We start from the raw sequence: 15,450 nt of genomic DNA, 5'->3' as shown, positions 1-15,450 counted from the left end.
AAGGATAGGCGGAGTCAGAGACTTAATTTCCCTCTGGGCTCCACATTATATCCCCCCAATTTTGCCTCTGTGCGCACGCGCGCACGGGCCATCCCAGGTTTGTGAAGGAGGGCGGAGCTCGCCGCGAGTGCTAGAAAGAGAGAGAGGATCTGTAGATATCTTTTTGGGCGTTACATCTCCTTCGAGCATCAGATCTCTTCCTTCCACTTTTAAGTATAGCTCAAGGAGTTGGTGCATTTATTAAAAAAAGCTCGAAGCGCGCCGCTATATGTAAGTATGGGCTTTTCCCCACTCTATTTGTATTAAGAAAAAAAATTTGGAGGTTCTTTGCCATGGGAAGCGGCAATGGGAAGAAGAAGGGGTCATCAGCCTCTTCTCCAAAGCACCCGAAGGCAGAACAAGAAGCAATGGATGGAAACTAATCAGGGAGAGAATCAGCTTGGAATTAAGGAGAAATTTCCTGACAGTGAGAACAATTAATCAGCGGAACGACTTGCCACCAGAAGTTGTGAATGCTCCAATATTGGAAGTTTTTAAAACCAGCCACTTGTCTGGAATGGTAGGGTTTCCTGCCTGAGCAGTGGGGTGGACTAAAAGACGTCCAAAGTCCCTGCCCACTGAGATATTCTGTTATTCTGTAGCATAGAAATACTAATAAATAAAAGTATACAACCAGTAAGAAACAGGTAATCTCTTCATGGGTGTTGACAGCCAGGACTGCGACCCACCGCACCTGATTTCAGAGGAAAGAGACCGGGTAACTGGCAAATCAGTCAGTCAAGGCTTTTTTTTTATTTTTAGGAGAAACACAGTTTCTATATCCAAGGGATGGTGATAGGATCTCGCTATTTTTGGTTAGCAAGCATGAAAAATGAATAGTTTTTCCCTTCGGACAAAATTCTGCACAAGGATAAGGTGGTTGCTGCTGAATGATTTGACAGAATGAGCTTGCATGTAAGGGTTTCTGCTTGATTTCATGCTGCTTCCAATCTGCACATACATTCCCATGGAAAAGGGCGTCGTCTTGTAAATTGTTCTGGAGTGTTGTCACTTGCAGTGTTTAAAATGGGCCTAATGCATTCCGATGTTTGCATTCTGGCACAAATTTTTCTGATTGGGTTTAGTAGTTGCTACTACCTTAAGTTTTGAAGTGTCTGGGCTTCCACTTTCTACTCACCATAACAATGTCCACCCCTGGGTAAACAAATGACATGATTGAGACTGTGGACAGCAGCTGTATTACAGCGTTGTATTACTGTATTTAACTGAAAGTAACTTCTTGAACTAAATGAGACTTATTTCTAAGAAGGCATGCATAAATTTATATTTCTAAAAAAGTCATGTCTGAGTATATTAAAAGTGATGATTAATATAACTCAAAAATCTGCAGAAGTTTTCTTATTAAGCTATTAAAAAGTTGTTGTGCTAGTAAGGAATTGGCTAATAAAGAACTAATTTAATGTTATTTCTAGCTGATTTAGTTCAGAAGGCACATAATCTGAGAATAAAAGAAAGAAAAAGAAAAATATGCTTCCTGCAGAAGACTGCACTTGTTTCTTCTGTTTGCGTTTTGATATTTAGACTTGATCCTGTTTTGTTTACCATGGCATAGGATATATATATGGATCACTACAATAACATCTTTACTTCAGATTAACCTTGGAAGAGGGGTTTCTGTAAGCATGGGAGCAACACCTGAGTACTATGACTCATTAAAACACCCATGTCTTTTTCAAGCATAGTGTGACTGCTGTAAAGAGGCTTTCATGGCAACCAAGATATTCTTGGGAACAAATCTGTATTTTTTCAAAGAGTTGTAGGTAGATGTTGTATTCTACTTCTGAAAGTTCTGAAGAGCCTCTTCTAATTGAATCCAAAGTTTGTGCAGATTTTCTGTTCACAGATTACTTTGCTGTTGCTCTGTTAAAAATTACGTATCTTTGTTCCATGCATGTTGCTCTAAGCAACTATTACAAAATATTATGGCATAGACACAACTACAGATATCTTTAAATTGGATGATAGGAATTTTGTTATTGCTTTTGTTGTGCTTCAGTTGCTAAGTTTTGTCTGACTCTTTGTGATCCCATGGTCCACAGCATACCTTATTTATTTATATGTAATAAATATTTATTAGTATAGCCTTATTGTTTCCTTAATGCAAATTTTAAATTGTATTGTGTAAACCTGTAACCTGCTAATTTTGAGAAGAAGCTTCTATAAATATTATGGCTTTATACTGAAAAGTCATGCATTACAATAAGCATTATGCAATTTATTCAGTTTTGGTTGGGAATGGTATGTGAAAGCATATGGTATCTGGCTCTTCGGTTAGCTGAATTTGTGTTTTTTTCTATGGTTTATTGAAGAAATCTTTATGCACACACTAGACAGTAGCAAGAAATATTAATGGCAAGATTCATGCAATGTAGTCAGAGGTAGACAAACATAGCTTATGGGCTGCGTGTCATCCCTAAATCCACTCCAGCATTTTGAGATTACGCTACAAAAAATCAGCAACAAAATAGACTAGTTTTGGGCATACCTTTTCCAAAGATGCCACAGAGACTTGGAAGGCCTCTGAAATGTTGTTCATTCTAAGTCACAGAAATCAGTGATGTAAGTGAAGCTAATTAATGCCAATTGTGATTCTGCAGAAGGAAGATTGGATTGAAAGAGTACTTCCAAGAAAATAGAGAAGTTAGTCTTTTTCCATCTGTGGATAGCACTACAGCTGAGTTTCTGCCCTCCAAAATAGGTCCCAGTTGATGCAGTTGTATTTTTGCTCATCAGGTGAAAATGTACCGTATGTTCTGTCCTTACCTCTTGTCCTTGAGAAATCACCATTGCCTCCTTACTGTCACTAGTAAGACCGTAAGTGCAGCTATGTTTTTCATTATTGGTAGATTTCCTAGTTAGAGAATGTCTTGTAGCTGCTACTACTCTGCCAATTTCTACAGTAGTCCTTGACTTACGCCACACTTGAGCCCAAACTTCCCATTGCTAAGCAAGGCAGTTATGAAGTAAGTTTTGCTCCATGTTGCGACTTTTTTTTTGCCATAGTTGTGAAGAGAATCACTGCAGTTGTTAAGCAAATTATTCATCATTCATCAAACCTGGCCTCCCCAATACCTTTGCTTGTCAGAAACCGGCTGGGAAGGTTACAAATGGTGATCACATGACCTCAGTGCCTTTGTAACTTCAAACAGCTCAAACGGTTACTAAACAAACGCTAGTAAGTTGAGCACTACATGTGCTTGAGTTATAACAGCTGGTGGAAACAGATGTGCTGTTCAATAACTCTTTTCCTTTTTGTTCTTTTCAGTAGTTCTCTGAAATGGGTGGAAAGAACGAGCATGTGAAGACCACAACTGAGCATAAGCCTGGGTTTCTGGAGCGCCTGAGTGAGACTTCTGGAGGGATGCTTGTTGGCCTCGCCATCTTTGCCCTGTCTTTCTACATTCTTTTTACCAATGAGGTGAGAGAGAATGAGTCAAAATGTCAGATTTCAGCTGTTTCAAGTCTGAAACACTTCTCTTGCAAAATGCTTACGGCATGTTCTTTTATGAATGAAGCAATGAATAGTTCTGACTATGGAGACTCTCAGTCATCCAGGTCATGGATGTCCCAAAGGTGCTTTTTCGAAAGACAGTTGGACTTTCTTTGTTTTTGTTTTTTTGAAGACATTTTGCTTCTCATCTAAGAAGCTCCTTCAGTTCTCAACAATTCTCAGAACTGAAGAAGCGAATGAGAAGTGAAACGTCTTCAAAGGAAAACAATAGAAAGTCCAGGAGCCTTTTGAAAAAGCACCTTTGGGATGAAGAGTACTAACCTTTTTAAAATGCAGTTTCAAGGAAATCTACAATCCTGTATATACGTATAGTTCACATTTTAATATTTGGCATCAAACTCAGAATTTTAATTCAATGGTTCCTTTTGCCAAATAGTTACAAAATAGTTTTTGTAAGCTGTTTTGCACAATCAGTGCATAAAGCCTGTATGCTTCCTGTCTTCCTAGATATTATTAGTGAATTAGATTATTTAAAGAAGAAAAGGTTGATCGTTGAGTTCCTGCAAGCAAAGTAGTTTTTTTTTTTTTCTTATATAAATGAATTTTCATTAAAAGAAAATCTCTTCTGTGTGATGATTTTCAGCATGATGCTGTAGGGACAAGCCCTTACTTCAAAGGTCTACTTGAACCACTTCATTTCTCATTTCATCATTCCTAGGGGCGAACTTTGAAAACAGCCTCCTCTTTGGCTGAGGGTCTTTCTCTAGTTGTCCCACTTGACAACATCCAGATTGTATCCCATGAGAATGACAAGAAACTTGTGCACTTATCTGGTATCCTTAGAACATCAAAGGTAAATTTCCTTAGTCCAAAACTTGCTTCATCTTTTCACATTAAAGTTTTTTTTTAAATGCATTGCTTCTTCTGTCTCTTTCTCCCCCATCCCTGCCCCCCAAGTCTTGCTGTGCTGACTCATTGTGTTGCTGGGGGGGGGTTGTGTTGTTTCTGAGTGGGATAAGCAAAGGACGTTGGGAGTGTACGTCAAGAGTATATATATTCCCAGCAAAGCCACCTAAGCCACGAAGATCATCCCAGGTGCTGAGCTAAAGCAAAATGGCACCAGTAAATGGACAATAGCAATATGACCTTTATTGTCATTCTTTTCTGTGGGCACTCTGACAAAACATTAAAAATGAAATTCTGTGGCTGCTTTCACAATTACATATAGATATGCTACATACATACATATGTATATACCTACACCCTAACATATAAATCAGGGTGTCCAACCTTGCAACTTTAAGACTTGTGGACTTCAACTCCCAGAGTTCCTCAGCCAGCTAGCTGGCTGAGGAACTCTGGGAGTTGAAGTCCACAAGTCTTAAAGTTGCCAAGGTTGGACACCCCTGATATAAATACATATAAATATTAATCACTGCCCATCTTGAATACATAGAGGAAAAAGGAAGCTTGAGAGTTTTCAAGGTTGATATAGTATGGAACAAAACTGTGGCTGAATCTGGAGGTTCTGCTTCGGATCCTGCCTCCTCCCAGAAGGTAACAAGGAAAACCGATGGTGAAGAGAATGTGTAGCGTCCCAGACATTCTTGTGGATGCTGCTCAAGCATCGCTTATATGCTATATGCCCTGGATAGAAGGGAGTGAAGTACCAACAATCTTTTCTGCCATCCTCACCACTCTCTGCACTGCCTACCTGTCTGAAGCAGTCATGCTTCCAAACCAGACTGTAATGCAATAGGACAGGATGCTCTCGATTGTCCCTCCATGGAAAGTGGGGGGAAAAGGTACACTTTTCTCATGCGAGAAAATATAAAAAGATGCCAGAGATAGATGAAGCGTCAATTAATACTACATTGGAAAAGGCAATGATAAACCAAGAAAAGGATGGCTGGACTCAGTTACAATGGCGATGAGTGCAACATTGGGACATGTGAAAGAGCAGGTTAGGGATGGATTGCCATGGAGGAAAGCTATCTGTATGGTTGCTAGCAATAGAAAACAACTTGATGACACACAATCAAGCAATCCCCTGTTCTGCTAGATTAAATGACCTGTGGGGAAAAAAATGTATCTCCCCCCCCCCCCCCTACTGTGCATGCTGAACATCTAAGGAAGTCCTTGTAGAAAATAGCTTTCCATTACCAACTGATGTTTATTTGCATTTGCTAGCCTCTATATGATCCCAGCTATGGGCTTTCTATCCGGGCAGTCAAGCTCAAACGTCAGGTGGAGATGTATCAATGGGTTGAATATGAAGATTCCAAGTAAGATGCTTACAGTCTCCATGTTTTCTCTGTCTTAAACTGTGTGCATGTTTCTAAGGATGGTGACAGTGGAACAGATTTGTGTGAATTTTAGAATTTTATATAATCCAGTTTAGGATTAAAAAAATATTGGCGTATTTATTATTATTTTTCCTGGCTGACTTTTTTTTATCCATGGAAAATATAATAATCGCTTGATTTAACCTCCTGGTATCTATCCCCCCTATAATAACTACTGTAGTGATTCAAAGCTATAAAGAGGGAATGAATACAGAATTATGAGTCATTTGTTTATAGTTGGCTTCTGGGCTGGAAAGAATGAGAGGTGATAGGAAAATAACCAACAGTTGTCATGCCTACAGCAGCCTCCATATCTCATCTTGGGTGTGTGATGCCAAACTGTGCTACAGCGAAGCATTATGTAGCATGAAACTTGGACTTTTGGCTCTCTTTCAGATTTCTCAGGCCTAGCAAGGATAGGTGTATTTAGTAGATAGCCTATGTAGATGAGAAATTTTCAGTGAAGGTTTGAACTAGCAAGTCCCAGAAGGAAAAGAGGCAGAAAGAAATGTAACTTGTCTTTTAGATAAATAATCTTCTTTGTCTAGTTTCATTAATCTCAAATCCAAGTATATATCCTCATGCATTCAGATTAGTTCTCTTATTTGGAAAGGGTTATTATTTAAGCTTTAGACAAGAGAGAGATTGTGTTGTAGTAAGATACAAGAACATAGAAGGGTAGGCAAAAAAACACACCAAACAATGAACTAATTATAAAGTTCCTTCTCTGGAAAGAAGGCCTACGTTTTTTTAGTGAACTGTGAGATATAAAGTTTCAAAATTTGATACATTTATGACTTGGAAATGATTTACTAAAGCTCTACAAAATCTTTTAAAATGATAGTAATGGGGGGCCCACCATATGAGGGCATTCACATTCACACGAATTAGTTAAAAATTTGGCTAATTTTAATTTAAATTATTATTTATAGTAAAATTGTGTAAAGTACTTTTCAGTACTTTATGCTTATCTGATGATGTTTTTTCTCCCTTCTCATAGAGAATATGAAGAAAATGGTGAAGTAAAGAAAGAAACAAGATATTCTTACAGTAGGTTTGCTAGTAGAAAATTTTGTCTCATAAAACATTCACTGGGTATGGCTTTAATATCAGGCTCCTCTTCTCCAGCTAGGAAAGAGCTGTCCTTGCAGCTACAAAAAATGATGAAAGGTGTCTGTTGAATTTTTACTGTCATGTTGCTGTTATAAGGGAGAGCCATTGAAAGAGGAGAAGTTACTAATTTTATCTATAACTGAAGCATAGAATCCAGATAATAAAAAATACTGTAATATTCCCACTATATTTCTTAATATTGACTCTGGTTCTGGACACCGCAGTATGGCATTTTGAACTTGGAACATTATTATTTTTATTGCTTTTGCATTCTCTTTTATTGCATTTGCATTTTTTATTGTATTTGCATTCTTAAAATGAAATAAGCAGTTAATCTTTTTAATTGACTACAAAATGCTGAAGGAAACAAACATATATTTTCATTTTTAGCCAGGATGTTGCATCCACATTATGTTTATCTTATGACGAGATAAGCTGAACGTCAGTGCTTGCTGACCACAGAAAGCAAGTTTTCATTAGATTTTCTTCATAAGATCATAGAATTGAAAGGTGGCTTGATAGTTATCCAGTCCAAGCCTCTTCTTTGGAAAGGACCTGCTTCAAACAGTGGTTATCTCTATTTGAAAATCTCCAAGTGTAAAGGAATCTGAGAATAACCTTGGAAGATGATGGTGTAGGGGAAGAGATGCTGCCTTCCTGTAGAAGATATATACTATTTTACTTTTTCTTGGTCTTCTCTTCTGCAGGCTATATTTACTTAGTCCCTTTAACTGTTCATCATCAGACTCAGTTTCCAAACCTTTCCCCATCTTCACTCTACTTTGTTATTGTTCTTTTTAGACTGCGGTGTCCAGAACCAGAGTCAATATTGGGAAATATAGAGTGGGAATATTATTTTTCATTATCTGGATTCTATGCTTCAGTTAATAAATCTCAAAATAGAATTTGTCCTGTATTTGTGCCTGTTCGTGAACAGTAGAATCTGAAAAAAAAACCAAAACATAATTAGCGTGTACTTAGAGAAGAATTCTGCTTGTGATGTTCATCAATATCCATTCCCATATAAGCACATGAAAAATAATAGGGACAGTGGAACTATCCATGATCTATGACTCCTGGGATGTTTTCAAGGAATCAGGATAGTATTCTTAATATTCTCATTTCTTTTAGATACAGAATGGAAATCCGAAGTTGTGAATAGCAGAAATTTTGATCGAGAAATTGGACATAAAAACCCTAGGTAAACTTGATAGTATTCTTTATTATGGCTCTTCCAATACGGCCCTTAGGATTCTAAATTAAGAATCTGAGTAAGATTTCTTACTGATTCATGGGATTGTATTCTGGAAGTTAAACAAAGCAGCAGGATAACAACTGTTATATATATAGTTTTCTTGGTGGGTATACTTTTATGCTAGTTGTTGTGTTTGGAAACACTGGAGTACATCTTTGTGGTGGTTGATAGCTAGAAGACTCGCTAACTCTTTTGTGACTTTGTGTCCACCATGCTAAAATTCTTCTGGTAATTCTTTTTGTCTGTGCAGTGCCATGGCTGTTGAATCTTTCACTGCAGTTGCCTCTGATGTTCAAGTTGGCACGTTCTTCCTTTCCAGGGGTATGAAGTTTGGATCTGAGATATGTCTAAATATATGCATACTAAAATATAAGGCACATAAGGGGAAAATCCTTCCAACTTTTTAAGATTTGGAAGAGTAGCTAAATAAAATTTTAATTTAAATCACACTTTTTCCAATTCCTGTGGTTTAAATTTTATGGAGCAGGCCATGAGACAGTATCTCATGGATTTTTGGAATAGGTACCATGTTCTAAATCTAAAGCACAGTATAGTTATTCTATGTATGAGATATTTGGCATTCTTATCTGGAAGTTAGCTAAGTCTGCCTGTAAGTTCTTGTGGTCAGGCATGCTGTTCCTCATCACCATGCCTGCTTTTTCCTTTTTAATTTTGCATGGTGAGACAGGAGAATTAAGGAATGGTAGAATTAAAAGCTATTTTTAAGCTGTTGAATTGAATTCCTGCTCAGTGCAGGAAACAGGCATCTGTGACAAATGGACTTTTAGGGCTATTCAAGAACACATTCAGTGAAGAGACATCCACTATATTTCTGGGTGGTTGTTTCTGCAGTTGAATTATATTTATCATCAGGAACATTTTTCTAACATTAACCAAGAATCTGTCATTGTGGAATTTAAGGCAGTTGTTCCATATCTGATGTTGTGGGATGATAGAAAATACATTCTTAATCTTCGTCTATGTGGCATTCATTTGGGTACTTGAAATGCTATCATATTCCTTCTTGGTGCCCATTTTCTTCATAGGAAGAACTTGGAAAGTTTATTAGATGGAATAGAATAAGGAAATTTCTGGCATGACACCATGAAGGCTGGCTTTATTTGTTCCAGGCTCTGGCCATGCCCAATTTATGTTATGGCCCTACCTCCTGAAAGAACATGGCTTCATTGAAGTTTCTGAAATGACTCCATAAGTCTCAGTCAAAAATGATTTCTTATTCCCACTTCTACTTTTAGGTCTCATTGAGAAGATTAATAATTTCAAGCAGATGAGCCTGTCAAAATTGGAAGATCCTCACGCCGATGTGATCCGCTCAGGGGATTACTTCTTTCACAGTGAGAATCCACGACGTCCAGAAGTAAGAATGGAAGAGGAGAATAAACAATTGTCCATCTGTTTCCTCCCCCCTGCCCCCGCTCAACATACACTTTTATATATCCTTTGAAGATGTGATAAACCTGAGCTTGGAGAATAATGACAATCAGATCTAAAATCTTCATTGGGAGTCTTTAGTTGCCCAACAGTTTTGTGTTTTTTTCCGTCTCTTTTCAGGTTGGGGATCTTCGTGTTTCATTCTTCTATGCAGGTTTGAGTGAAGCCTTCTCACGCACGGCTCTACCAGATATGGTAAATGTTCCATATCTTTTCAAGACCTTCTCATGTAATTAGATAAAGCTCTCCAATGTCAGTGTACAAATTTCTTTGATTTCTCACCTCGGCCCCTTTTCAGGTGACCATAGTTGCTCGTCAGCAAGAGGATCACTTGGTTCCATACCAAACCAAATCGGGGGATGTCTTAAATATTCTCTATCCTGGAGAGCTCACGGCTGAGGTAAGGGTTACAAATTAGCAGAGGGAGAATAGTAGGAAAGAGTTATACGTGTTCTGTTTGCTTAAATAAAGCAAACACAACATGTGTAAATAAATCCCCCCACCCCAACATCCACTTGAATTGTCGCTTAATGGAAGGGCTGTAGCTCAGAGTTGAAGCTCATCATTGCAAATAAAACAACTCTGATTCGGTTTCTGGCTGATATAGTGCCTGATGGTGAGACTCTTGTCTGAAAACCTAAATAGCTAACTTAAATTGGTGTGGGTTAACTTCCTATAAAGCTAACTTTTCTCCAGTTCTGCTGTTACAATTTAGTCCTGATTGGTGTAGATGCTTCATTTGTAGACATTTTTCCAGTTCAAAAAAAATGAATGCATAGCCTTGCTTTCTTGTTTAGCAACGTAGATCGTTTTGATGGATTAAAAAGTGTTTTCAGTTTCTGCAGAAAAAACAGTATTGCTTATAGACAAGGAAAAGGCATGAGTGTATAATGTTTTGCATGTCAAGAATGGCACATGGGCCTTGCAGATCTTATCAGGGATTGCTTGCAGGGTGGATCAAGAGGAAAATTAGTATGTTCTAAGTAAAATCTGTTTTTCTTAAAATTCTACCTACTCATAAACTGATGTTGCCTGTACCTCATTCTTTCATCCATCTTATCCTGTCTTAAAAATATTGATCTGAAGTTTAGTTGCAGTTGAAAAATCATCATAAATGCTCTGATGACGCCATGAGAACAAAATTGACAATATTTCTTTCATTTTCAACTAATCAAATTAGTTAATTTTAAGCATGATTTGTCAAAACAATTTCAAATTGTAACCTAGGGTTGTTCAAGGAGTTGTTGTTCAAACCAGCATTTGTCTTAGGATATGATAGCAGATTATGGAGGGGAGGGGAATAGGTTCAGACCAATTATGTTAGATTAAGCCTTGGCATGGTGTCTACTTGCATCGTGTATCCTGCTGATCAAAAGAGTTAGCATAATTGGATGCTGATAGAATTCCACGTATATGACTGGAAGTGCTAACTAAATATCAAATATATTTCAGGAAGTATTTCACAAAGAACATGAGAGTAATAGCATGAAGACCTGGGGCCTACGTGCAGCTGGATGGTTGTCTATGTTTTTAGGCATCAGCCTTATGACAAGAATTATTTATACCCTGGGTAAGTGTTGCCACTATCCTCTTAGTTTGATTTATAAATAAAACATTAATTAAAAGTTGTACCGAAATACCTTCGGGTCTAAGAAACATAGTAATCTAACATAATAAAGAATATTAATAATTACTGTGAAGCTGAATATTGTTCCTGGACTCAAATGTTGACTGAGGAAATAAAGATTTTCCTTTCTCGTGCTTGTATTAAATGAATAGTCCAAGGGATAGAATTGAAGAGGCATTTCAGTAGGCTCAATTCTCTAGATGTGATAATTCATAGGAATGTGAGGGAAAGCAATTAGTTATTTCAGTGTTACAGTAAAGAAGTGTTTCTATAAGCTATGAAAACCAAGTACTAATCAAAGCTAATTAAAGCCTGTGGTTAAGGTGAGAATTGAATACTAATGCTATTCTTTATTGTTGAGTACTGAAAACATATTTAAGTAAAAGTTTGTTTTTTTCTTCTTTGAATGGTCCATAGTCTGTAGAGACAAAATTTCAATGAATTTGGTAGGCATTGGATTAGATTTAAAGTAGATTTAGTTTGCTTTTGTAAGCTTGCCAATGAGATTTATTTATTAATTGTTATTTTTCCTTATTCCAGTGGATTGGTTTCCAGTTGTCCGGGATCTGGTTAACATTGGTTTGAAAGCATTTGCCTTTTGCTTAGCCACTTCTCTCTCATTGCTGACCATTTCGGTGGGCTGGTTCTTCTATAGGCCCTTCTGGGCACTATTGACTGCTTTGTTGGCTGTAGTTCCCATTCTGATTGCAAGATCTTGGGTTCCACCAAAGAAACAGCAGTGACATCATGGAAGAAGCACCTTCTCTGTACCCACATTTCTTTGGAAACTTCATACACTCAATGCTTTTATTATATTTGAAGAAAATACCATCATGGATATTTTTGCTCAAAACGAAACACTTCTTTATATTGCAGTACAGAAAATGCAACATCAGCGCGCTCTGTAATCATTTTAGATATGCTATTTTCATTATGCAATCCAGGGGTAAGGAACTAAGCATTTCTGAATTAGATCTCCCAGGAGTCCAATACCATGATCAGGGGTACTAAGATCCATATATATTTAGACCAGTCCTGCACAGCTGGTAAAAAAAGACCACATTGATAAATTTAAAATATTGCACAAATAGCAATAGCACTTAGACTTATATACCACTCCATAGTGCTTTACAACATCTCTGGGTGGTTTAGTCAGCATATTACCAAAAGTCTGGATCTTCATTTTACTGACCTCGGAAGGATGGAAGGCTGAGTAAACCTTGATCCCATCAGGATCAAGGACTGTGGGCAGAGTTAGCCCACAACAGTGGCCCCCAATCTTTTGGTCACCAGGGACCAAATCTGCAGAGAAAGGTTTTTCTGTGGTTTTGCCTGCATCCTGCGGATGGGGGTTTGCTTGTTTGTGCAGCCTGGTTGCTGGAATGCCACAGATTGGGGATTGGGGATCCCTGGCCTACAATACTGCATTCTAGCCACTGCCACAACTCAAAGGGATCTGTGATGCGCCAATTAGCTCTTTGGTGACAGTGTTGGAAGCGGCAGTGAGGCCTGCAGGTGCTCAGTAGCATGTCTTTCAGAGTGGCAGTGAATTTATTGACTTTTTAAAAAAAATGCTGGAATGCAGCATGAGGCTGCTTGGCTAATCAGATGTTGTGCAGGCCTGATCTACACATTGACAGGTTACGTATCAAGTGAAAACAAAACAAAAATGTGCAACTGCCCCAATTTGTGGAAATAGAAAGTTGAATGAAATGTAACAAGGCTAAGCAAATTAGGCTTCCTATGCAATGTATGTAAAATGTCTTCCAATCTTCAGAGAATAATAGGTATATGGACTCAATGGGAACCATACGAGGCTTTGAAGAGTGGGTAAATCATAAGATTAATCTATTCCTTATCTATAACTTCATGTATTATAATTTTACTGCATGCAACTTTTTGAAGCTTTTGTCATATTTCACTTTTCTTCATTTTTGTTGTTACTATTCTGTCTGAATTCCCATGTAGGTAACTTACCTTATCTGTAACATCTTGAATTATATGTGGATCAAAGTATCCTGCACCACTCTGGTATTGCTGTGATGCTGTTTATTTTCATATTATATATTCAGGATTGCTATATCTCAATCTTATGATTTATTCTTATCCCATGCTTCATTTTTTTCAGTAAGTAAAATAATTTATGATCTCAGGTGGACTTTTTAACCTTCGACTTGAGAATTGTTTCCTGACCCAACTCAGTAATTTACTGATAGTTTCATGAAGAATTATGACTTTTAAAGATAAAACCAAAGATATATCCCGAGGGAGAAGATACTTTCTGCTGTTCATATAACTTGCTCCATGGACAAATTAATATGTTTGTTTTTTACTGAAAAATTATGAAGAGCAAGGTTGGGTACTCAATGTACTGATGGTACTATGACAAAAGTTTTATTTGAAGCCTGCCCGATTTCAGGAAAAAATAAAAAGTGCAACACTTTAGAACTGGGTGTTTCAAATTGTTGATTTTGTACAACAGATTTGTACAGAACTTTGTTGATTTTGTCCAGACAAGACATTATGTGCTTTGTATATAATGCTAAGCTAAAAGTGTTAACTTACATATTATGAAAGCCAATTAATTTCTTTAAATCTAAGACCGAAATAATATGTTAACTATTCATACCCAAAGTTTTTTCTTTCTAAAGCTTCAATCATTGCTTTTTCTGGGTTCAGAACTGTAAATTGTGCACACAACCTTCAATTCAATTGGATAATTTACAGAGACTCCCCATTGCAAGCCATTATTGCCAGCAATGAGATGATCCAAAAACATGGATTAGATAGAAACCTTTTATATGGATGCAATCTGCCAAGGTGAGAGAGATAGGTTCCGATACTTTATATCTAAAATAATTGTCAGTATTATTCTCAGCTCATTATTGGAGATACATCAATTAGTCTAAGAGAAACAACTAAACCAAAACCCTAGAAGTAAATAAAAGTTCATTAGCATCATCCTGGCCCTGCCTTTTTCTTGAATTTAGGATCTCAAACTTAAATTTGGATTCATTGTTCTGGTGCTATCTAATGTCATTTCACTAAAGTCCAACTACAATTTGCCATGGAGTCATTTTGTTTAGATGTCAGTTATATCACTGGTGTAGAATGAAGCATGGTGGCTGCTTCCAATTAAAATCTAAGTTTGTATTCTTTATTTTTAGAATATCATATGTAAAAGTTTCTATGGATGGAAATGCCTATTTTCTATTTTATGAATAAAACTTCAAGAAAAATATATGATTTGCACGTGTGTTTTGAAATCACAGTTCAGTATTAAAGGTAAGATACCATTTAGGTCAGGGGTCCCTAATTCCTGGGCCACAGCTACCAAGCAGGAAAGGTTGGGGATCATTGACTTAGATCACCAAGTACAAGCTCATGTTTAATGCAGTAATCCATTATAAAGTATCCCAAACAGATACATGTCTGTTTCAACACATCCAGCAAAGGAACATCTGTCGTCTGTGTTAGTTTTATCCATAAAATGTTCTACTGCTAGGAAGCTATCGTCTAGCATTCAGTTGGAATCAGTTTTCCCAAATTTAAAATAAGGCATTCTATATCCTATATTCAAGAACAAGACCATTCTATATGTGACATCCTTTTAAATTTTTGAAGAGTGCAATAATGTTTCCCCTTCAATCTTTTATCTTACGAACAACCACCTGTATTAACGTCTGTTCACAGGACTTAGTTTCTAATCTTTTTAGCCTTCTCTGTTCCTCTTCCAATGTGAATCCTTCAAATGTGATACCCAGAACTGGACAAAGTACTTGAGGCAGAGGCCTGACTAAAGAAGGATAAACTGAAATATTCCTGTATTTTTCCAGGTTATTGTTTTTAGAAAAGATCTACCCTAGATTTAGAACATTTTAGTCTAATAACTTAAGACCCTCCTTGCAAGGGAGGCAGACTTCTGACAGGAATATTGCTGCTTATAAGAGATTACTTGGCTTTTCAACTTTCTTGACCCAGAGTATAACTAAAGCTAATTCCAGAGCAAATGTCACAACTACTGGGACTGAAAATATTTCCAAGTTGAAAAGGAGGTGAAAAACACACTTAAAATGTTAAGATCTTTGAAAACATTACTTCAGCAACTAAAAATAAAGCTTTGTTTTAAAAGTTCCTGTTCTTATAT

At 37.1% G+C, this 15,450-nt stretch overlaps 1 protein-coding gene across 2 annotated transcripts; it reads left to right on the top strand.

The window, feature by feature from the left end:
- Window positions 1–68: 68 nt before the first annotated feature.
- TMEM43 (transmembrane protein 43) lies at window positions 69–15,445 on the top strand. 2 transcript variants are annotated; one of them, XM_026678312.2, is made up of 12 exons: window positions 69–270; window positions 3,326–3,478; window positions 4,230–4,364; window positions 5,702–5,796; window positions 6,857–6,906; window positions 8,101–8,170; window positions 8,475–8,545; window positions 9,481–9,602; window positions 9,797–9,871; window positions 9,975–10,076; window positions 11,129–11,246; window positions 11,844–15,445. In XM_026678312.2, the coding sequence occupies exons 2-12, from the start codon at window positions 3,338–3,340 to the stop codon at window positions 12,044–12,046; spliced, it is 1,182 nt and encodes a 393-aa protein (XP_026534097.1). In that variant the 5' UTR covers window positions 69–270; window positions 3,326–3,337; the 3' UTR covers window positions 12,047–15,445. The 2 variants fall into 2 exon arrangements, with proteins under 2 accessions (XP_026534097.1, XP_026534106.1); XM_026678321.2 differs by having other exon boundaries at window positions 73–270; window positions 3,329–3,478; window positions 11,844–13,748.
- Window positions 15,446–15,450: the final 5 nt, after the last annotated feature.

This window comes from Notechis scutatus, chromosome 2, assembly GCF_049901735.1.
Source record: "Notechis scutatus isolate UNSWTSFEM ecotype Mainland chromosome 2, rNotScu1.2, whole genome shotgun sequence".
NCBI classification, from domain to species: Eukaryota; Metazoa; Chordata; class Lepidosauria; order Squamata; family Elapidae; genus Notechis; species Notechis scutatus.
This window is presented reverse-complemented; position numbering and strand designations above follow the sequence as displayed.